This window comes from Gekko japonicus, unplaced genomic scaffold (genome assembly GCF_001447785.1).
Source record: "Gekko japonicus isolate JY-2015 unplaced genomic scaffold, Gekko_japonicus_V1.1 scaffold6460, whole genome shotgun sequence".
NCBI lineage: Eukaryota > Metazoa > Chordata > Lepidosauria > Squamata > Gekkonidae > Gekko > Gekko japonicus.
Genome location: NW_015165451.1, coordinates 20,213 through 28,861, shown reverse-complemented (window position 1 = coordinate 28,861; position 8,649 = coordinate 20,213). Strand labels below are relative to the sequence as shown.

The 8,649-nt window shown below is 45.8% G+C and overlaps 1 protein-coding gene across 1 annotated transcript in view; it reads left to right on the top strand.

Moving 5' to 3' along the window:
- Positions 1 to 2,321: 2,321 nt before the first annotated feature.
- LOC107109989 (integrin beta-3-like) overlaps positions 2,322 to 8,649 on the top strand; it is a gene marked incomplete at both ends in the record, with an annotated part of 25,717 nt that continues 19,389 nt past the window's right edge. The window contains 2 exons of the mRNA XM_015410698.1: positions 2,322 to 2,508; positions 4,587 to 4,839. Of these exons, the coding sequence (XP_015266184.1) occupies positions 2,322 to 2,508; positions 4,587 to 4,839 (440 nt within the window). The remainder of the gene's footprint in view (positions 2,509 to 4,586; positions 4,840 to 8,649) is intronic.

Here is an 8,649-nt window from a genome sequence, read left to right as displayed (position 1 = left end):
AACAGGAAGGATGCTAAAATCAATAAAATGAAATTTGTCTGGATTACATCTGGGCACATACTCAGGCTACCAATCCATACTGGAATTGCATACAAAAACAGTGAGGTGATTTCTGCCTGAAATGTTTCCAAAGCTGCAGGGACAAATTAAGCAGCACCTGTGGTGGAAAAAAAAAATTCCTCAAAGTTGCAGCAGTACTCTTGGCTTTCATAGATTTCTTTTTAGCGTGCAAAGCCCAAGAGAGTGGACATTGGAATGTAATTCCCAGGTATTTATAAAATTGGACTTCTTCCATCATGTGACCTATTCCAGCGTAATAATTTTGGCCTACAAGATCTAGCAAAAGCTAAAACCTTGGATTGTTTGCAATTAATTACCAGGTTGTTCATCAGCACAATATTGAATGAAGATCTTAATTGATCGGTCCAGTTCCACTGTGGTTACTGATACCAGAGCTGTGTCGTCTGCATATAGCATGACTGGAATCAGATGAGTCCCTAGCCATGGGGGTGGGGGTGGTGGTGCAAAGACAGGATATTCAGTCTAGGGCAGGGGTGTCGAACTCATTTGTTATGAGGGCCGAATCTGACATAAATGAGACCTTGTTGGGCCGGGCCATGTGTGTCATAACATGTAATGCCAGGTAGCGGAGATATAAACTTTATAAAAGACACAAAAACAAAGGGTGGGGGTTTTTTTTACTTAAAAACATGCTTAAAACATTAGCACTCTTGCAATATTTTGTTCACTTAACAGTGCCTGATAACTGACACCTCTTGCTCTGAATTATTGCATCAAAATGTCTATGCTGTTGCAATTTTGAGTGTGCTGTTCAGGTATGTATCTGTAAGCTGCAGACCTACAATGATGCAGCAGCAGCAGAACTGGAAGAAGAAGCAGAAGACAGCCAGTTCCACTGCGGGCCTGATAGAAGCCCTCCGGGGGCCTGATCCGCCCCCCGGGCCACATGTTTGACACCCCTGGTCTAGGGACTACATTGTTAATGTAAAAATTAAACAATGTTGGAACAAGGACACAATGTTGTCTTATGCCCCTCCTGACCTCTATGGGAGCAGATAAACAGCCATTTACACCATAACAGAATCTAATCTGAGTATTAAAGAAGACTAATAATAAAAAAGTAACCTAAGTGGTATATTTGTTCTGCATAGTTTGTCCCAGAGTCTGTCTCGAAGGACCGTATTGAATGCAGATTTTAGATCAAAGAAAGCAACATGTAATCGACCCTGTTCTCAGCCATATGTTCAAGGGCCACACAAGGATCAGTTTGCTGACATACCCCTTTGAAATCATAGAATCAGCTCGTTCCAGATGTTCCAAGTCCATCCAAGTTTTTAACTGAGTGAGTAATTAGCTTTCATAAAGTTTGCCAAAAGATGACAACAGGCTTATAAGTCTGTAATTCTTCGGGTCGAGTTTATTCCCTTTTTATAAATAGGAGCTTCCGGCCAGCTCACAGGAAATTGTCCAGAATAATCAATGGTCTGAAACAAGTATGTCAAAAATTGGGGACCACCAAGTGGCAAAATCCTTGATAAAATCAGGTGGTATTCGGTCAGGCTCGGCAGGAACCCAAGTCTCCCTGGTCCATATGTTCAAGGGCCACACAAGGATCAGTTGCTGACATACCCCTTTGAAATCATAGAATCAGCTTGTTCTATTCCCAACAGATGTTCCAAGTCCATCCAAGTTTTTAACTGAGTGAGTAATTAGCTTTCATAAAGTTTGCCAAAAGATGACAACAGGCTTATAAGTCTGTAATTCTTCGGGTCGAGTTTATTCCCTTTTTATAAATAGGAGCTTCCGGCCAGCTCACAGGAAATTGTCCAGAATAATCAATGGTCTGAAACAAAAATTGGGGACCACCAAGTGGCAAAATCCTTGATAAAATCAGGAGGTATTCAGTCAGGCTCGGCAGGGATTTGAACCCAAGTCTCCCTGGTCCCTACTCCAATATAGTAATTATTACACCATGCTTGATCAATCTTGGTGTTCTCCTCCATTTTATCCTTACAATAACCCTGCAAGGTAGGTCAGGCTGAGAGAGAATGTCTGGCCCAAGGTCTCCCAAAGAGCTCCGCAGCTGAATTTCCCTTATCTTGGGGTAGCCACAGCCACTGACCTCCACAATTTTGAGATTAGTAGCAGGGCTTCCTGGGCAGAAGCTGAAGGGCTTTTTTTAAAAGGCAGGCTTGAGATCCAGTGCTCCTCTTGCTTTAGAAGTGATCGCAAACAGGCACACGGGCGACTGGGCCGCTGAATCTGTCGAAACGTCCTCTCTGCTTTCCCCCTCCAAACAGAACCTGCCCTCAGGATACTCTCGCTGTGACCTGAGTGACAACCTTATTCAAAATGGCTGTGCAGATGACATGGAGTTTCCCACCAGCACCAGCGCCATCTTGGAAGACAGGCCCCTCAGCAGCAAAGGGTCTGGCGGGAGCATCACCCAGATGTCCCCACAGAAGATTGAGCTCCACCTGCGACCAGGTAAAGATGGGTTTCGTATTTAACCGTTTATGTACGAAGCTGCCTTACTCTGTCTACTCTGACTGGCAGTGGCTCTCCAGGGTCTCAGGCGGAGGCCTTTCACATCACCTCTTTCCTGATTCTGTTAACTTGAGAGGCTGGGGATTGAACCTGGGACCTCCTGCGTGCCCAACGGATCCTTCAGAGTAGTCAGCTCTTAGCTGGGAAATACCTGGAGATTTTTTTTGGGGGGGTGGTGGAGCCTGAGGTGGGTGGGTTTTGAGGAGGGGGAGCACCTCAGCAGGGTAGAATGTGATAAAATCAACTCCCGAAGCAGCCATTTCCTTCAGGGGAACTGACCAGTGTTCCCTCTAAGCTGAGTTAGTGTGAGCTAGCTCACAGTTCTTCAGCTTCCGGCTGGCATCGCGAGGTCTTGCTTTTGGCCGGAGTCCCATCCAGTGTTCCTTCTAAACTGAGTCCGTGTGAGCTAGTTCACAGTTTTCTAGCCTCCAGCTCACACATTTTTGTCTCAGCCACTGTTCCCTCTAAGCTGAGTTAGTGTGAGCTAGCTCACAGTTTTTTAGCCTCCAGCTCACACATTTTTATTTTAGGTCAGGAAGGAGGGCTCCAGAGCAAACTAATTTATGCAGCAGCCCAATCGCTCGCTCACAACTTTAATGCCAGTCGCTCACTAAGTAGAATTCTTGCTCACAAGACTCCACAGTTTAGAGGGAACATTGGAATTGACCTCTGTAACCTGGAGACCCGTTGTGATTCTGGAACACCTCCAGCCGCCACCCGAAGAGTGGCAACCCAATCTACCATGGCCCCTTCCCAGTCTGATTTGTATTGCCTTCAAAGGGCTCAAAGTGGCGTACCTCTTATGAGATCTGGTAAACAAAATTTTTATTTTCATAGGAAATTCACCATTTAACATTTAAACGTTTTCACGTTTTCCATTGTTTACCCTCTTCCCCTTTCCTCCCCTCCCTTCTGTGGCTTCCCGCAATGCTTCCTCCCACTTCCCATTTTATACATCATTTAGTTATATCATTTTTTGTATCATAACGATTACAATCCCCAGATAACATCATTTGTCTTAATATTGATCTAAACATATTAAGTTTTGTTTCACATCCCAGTTCTTTTCCAGATAAATTTTAAAGTCACTCCATTCTTCAAAGAACACATCATCTTCTTTATTGTTCAATTTTTTTGTAATTTTGTCCATTTGTGCCATGAACAGACTTATGAGATCTTACTTGTGATCTCACGTGGGGTTTCACTGCCATATGTAGGGTATAGTTCTTTGTACAGCATAGCCAACACATGCAGATGGAAGAAAGTTCATCCTCGGAATCTGTAATGTATTGGAAATCGATTACATGAATCACCTCATTCACCTCCCATGTTAAGGTTGAGCCAGACGAAGGCTCCTAAACGCTGAAACGCTATTGGTCGCTCTACAACAAGCGACCAATCTGAGAAGGACTAATTCCCTGAGCGGGAAGAACTTTCATTGGTCCTTATCCACACAACCGCATTGGTTGATATTTGTAAATAGGCGTGGCTACATTAGCCGGGAAGGTTTAAAAGGAGCCTAGCTCCTAATGTTAACTTGTTCTGGTTATGAATGCGTTTAAGTGCTTGTTCGTTACTTCAATAAAGCGGAATCACTTTGCTGAAATCACTCTCCGGATCTTTGTTAGCGGCGATCTAACAGAATCCAATTAAAAGGATGAGAGAGTTGCTGTCAGAGCTGACAACACGTGGCTAGAACGGATGTGAAGGCAGCAGCATCGTATGCTTCCCTGGCCATCTTCTCTGCCTTCTGAGGAGCCTTAACTGTTATAATACCATGCATGCCTAAGTGCATTCAAGAGGGACACATGAGGCCCGCCATCTTGAATATTGGCTACATATGACTAGAGATCCCACCATGAGAAAGAGGGTAGCATACATGCTGGTCAGCCTGGGTCTATAGTCGTGTGACGTGCCTCATGAAGCAATTAGATAGAGACAAAGGGTGGGTTGGAATCTTCTGGAGGAAACTCTGTAACCTTAGTCTTCACTCCTTTCCCCACTTTTTAATTTTTTAGATGACTCACAAATATTCTCAGTCCAAGTGCGGCAGGTGGAGGACTACCCTGTGGACATCTACTACCTGATGGACCTGTCGAATTCCATGAAGGATGATCTCCGCAACATCCAGAATTTAGGTACCAAGCTAGCGGTGAAGATGGCCGAAGTGACCAGCAACCTGAGGATTGGTTTTGGAGCCTTTGTGGACAAGCCCATGCCACCTTATATGTACATCTCCCCTCCGGAAGCCATTAAAAACCCATGTTATGAGTAAGTTCTCCAAGCAGGGGAAATATATTACTGAGTATAAAAGCTGTTTTTAGATGAAACCAGGGGTCATTTCCTGCAGGAGCACACAGGAGCGGAGCTCCGGCAGTAAAGAGCCCAGTGGGCGGGCACATGCAACAAGCCCCACCCCCTGCTCCCAGCAGCCCTCAGTCAGAGCAAGAAGCAGCCAGGTAAGTTGCAGAACTCCCCCTGGCCCCCCAGTCCAAAACAGTCCAGTATCACCTTTAAGACCAAGTTTTATTCAGGTACAAGCTCTCCCTCCTCTGTGAGGACAGATCTGCACTCCCCCCCCAATAGCTAGCAATCCAAAATAGTCCAGTGGAGCCTGAGTGGTGGGTGTTGCCTTTTGACACACTTCCAGTGATGTCGGGGTGTGTGGCATATGCAAATAAGTTATGCTAATGAGCCTCCTGCACCTCTTTTTCTACGAAATGACCCGTGGATTAAATGTGTAGGATTGCCAAATCACTAATCCTATTTTCTCTTCATTTACAGGCAGCACATACCTCTGTCAGCTTTTAGGTTAAGAAATCAGGAGTGGGTTCCCCCCTGGGGTTCCCAGCTCCTAGGCAGGGGTGGTGGAAGAATTTTTTTTAAAAAAAATAGCTGTTGACCAATGGTGTAGCTTCACTTCCAGGAAAACCCAGAAGTGACGTCATGCCTCTCTAGGAATTGACCGAAACTCTATGACAGTGGTGGCGAACCTATGGCACGGGTGCCAGAGGTGGCACTCAGAGCTCTCTCTGTGGGCACGCATGCCATCGCCCCAGCCAGGCCCAGACCATCATTAAAGTGTTGAATTCTCTGCCAAATAATTTTAAGTCAATGAAAGCGTTTGGGATTGCTTTCCTTACTTTGTTTGGATCATCTTAAGTTAATGTATGAGTTTTTTTTTCTAAAGTAAAACCTCAGTATTCAGGTTAAATTGCCGTGTTGGCGCTTTGCGATAAATAAGTGGGTTTTGGGTCGCAGTTTGGGCACTCGGTCTCTAAAAGGTTCGCCATCACTGCTCTTTGACAACTGTAGTTACCCTAGTTCAAATTCCCTGTTCCTGCTTTGAATGCCATTAATTGATAATGTCAACCCAATGTTGTTAATTGTGGTGAGCAAGAATCCTGGTCAAGTTAGGAACATGCTTAACCGTAACCATGCTTAACCTTAACAAGAATATTATCAAGCACTGATTAACCTTAACCGTGGTTAATCAGTGCTTGATAATGTTACTGTCAGGACCAGGGGTGAGTGTGAGTGAGGGTGGAAGAACTGGCTGGTGAGAGTGAGTGCATGCTTCCATTCTCTTAACTGCTGTTAAAACAAAACTCCATTGGAAATGTTTGTCCTCTGGACCAATTCATATTTTCACATTTCAGTGTGGTAGCACTTCAGATACAGAACCATGGCAGGAGGGGCACATGATTTGTGCAAAGTTGCTTCCTGTGGACGGGATGGGGGACATCCTACCCTTTCCCCACCAGGCTTGCCACAACACAAAACAATAAAAAAAGATGACACTGATCAAAACTATGTAGGGGACTTGAATTTTGTAGCGCTGATTGAACAATGTGCGTGAAGGGGAGGCTTTGAGCGGCCATTTTGGCAGAGTCAAAAATTGCCCTGAGAAAATATTTCGCCCATGTGGAGTGAGGACAATTAGTGTTTCGATTGGCCGGGACCGTGCATAGGACTGATCCAGGAAGCTTTGCCCTCGTGATTCATTGGCTTCGTTTGACCTCAATGATATCATCGTATAGACAAATCTAACTGGCCACACAGAGCTGTGATGTCACATTCACGGTTAGATTGCTGACTGGAGTTGCTCCAGGAAGAAGGAAGAAAGAAAATAGCAGCAGATAAGGGGAAGCCAATGGCAATGGATGGACCAAAGAAAAGAGATGAAAAATGAGGTGGGGAGTTATTTTGACCCCTCCTATAAGCTGTATTTTTAGCCTGGAATTTGAAACTGCCAAACATTTGGTGCCACCCTAATATATAACATTTTGTTGTCTTGCACTGGCTTAATCCTGCCCCGAGCGTACCCTTTCCTCCGCCAATACATAAGCCTGCAATTTAAAGCTAAAACCAGTTACCAATTCCTCTTAAGCCTAGGTGTGTGAGAGGAAGGTCTGGTTATACATATTTTAAACACATTAAAGCTGCAGTCACACACACGGTTTGTGGCGCTATCGTGGCATTACCCAAGTAGAATAAATGGGCCCCTCCAGGTGAGGACATCTGCCCCTCCCGTGGCGCAGTCATCAGCAACCCGTGCTGTTCTGCATTGGAAGCAGAATAAACAGATACCAGGGAAAGTCCATTACGAACAGATTGCTCACGGTTCGTCTCTCGGTTTTCTGACATCTGAACTCTCCTGCCACGAAAGGAACCCAGAGGGGACATCTGAACTTGCAGTTCCATTTCTGCCACCGTTTTTCACAACTTGCAGTTCCATTTCTGCCACCGTTTTCCACTGTTGTTGTTTTTTTAGTTGCTGCCCATATGTGGATATGTGCATGAGTGTCAGACTCTCACACAAACTCACTCTCAATGGCACTCTTTGGAGAAAGGTTTATTTATTGAAAATATGTAGTCATGTAGAGCCGAAACCATCTTGTGTCAGAACTGACTGGGGTTGGCGCCAGTCCGATATTATACATGATTCAAAGAGGGGCCCCACCCGTGCCCTGTCCAATCCAGTCACTCAAGCAGCCCACCTAAAGCTAAAATGCCCTTCCCCCTCACCTGTGAACCTTTATTTATTTATGATAGGGCGCCTACCAGAGAATAGCTTCAAGGTCATTTCCCAACTGGGAGGCACGCACTTAGAATATCAGTTACCAAGGTAAAGGTAAAGGTAAAAGTTTCCCTTGCTCGAAAGCCAGTCGAATCTGACTCTAGGGTTGTGGTGCTCATCTCTGTTTCCAAGCCAAAGTGCCAGTGCTCTCGGAAGACGTTTCCGTGGTCATGTGGCCGGCATGACTAAATGCCAAGGCGCACGGAACACTGTTAACCTTCCCACCGAAGTGGTACCTATTTATCTACTTGCAATGTATTGCTTTCGAACTGCTAGGTTGGCAGGAGCTGGAACCAGAGACGGGAGTTCACTGTGTCATGTGGTACTCAGGTGTCAAACGGCTGAACTACCGACCTTCCAGGCTGCAGTTCAGCATCTTAACCACTTGAGCCACCGCAGCTCATCAGTTACCAAGCAGCTAGCCAAAGCAGGTTCCTGCATACACACACACACTAGAGCATCCCTTCCCCCCTCAGTCCAGAAACAGCACAGTTTCCCCAGAGAATAAAAGAAGAACCCATGGCAAACGAAGGTTTGAGAATGAGTGCATGTGCGCATCCATCTGCCTGCATTTAAATAAAACCCACCCTTACAGCTCATTCCATGGTTGAAGCGCAACACTAATGTGGATACTCCCCCACCAGATGGCCACACAGGTAACCCACCACAAGGTGTGCGGTCTGGATGAAATGCTCCACCACACTTTGAACCGGTACAATTTGAGGCACCACCATACCATGCCAAGCTGCCAGCGTGACCGCAGCCTAATGAAGGATGTTTTCTCCCAAGAGGCTTAAATGGACTTGAGCTTAAATCAGTCATCCCCTTGAATGTAAAATCTCCATTCTCTTCCAGTGAACTTCCAGGGTCTCTTCAAGCCTCCTCTCTCCTTTCAACCTTCTACCCACAGCCAGCGTCAGCGTACTCTGAAGTGGGGCAGCTGCCAGAGCTCAGGAAGTCTGGTGGGAGCTCATTGCGGCCAACCCCACCCCCACCCCAAC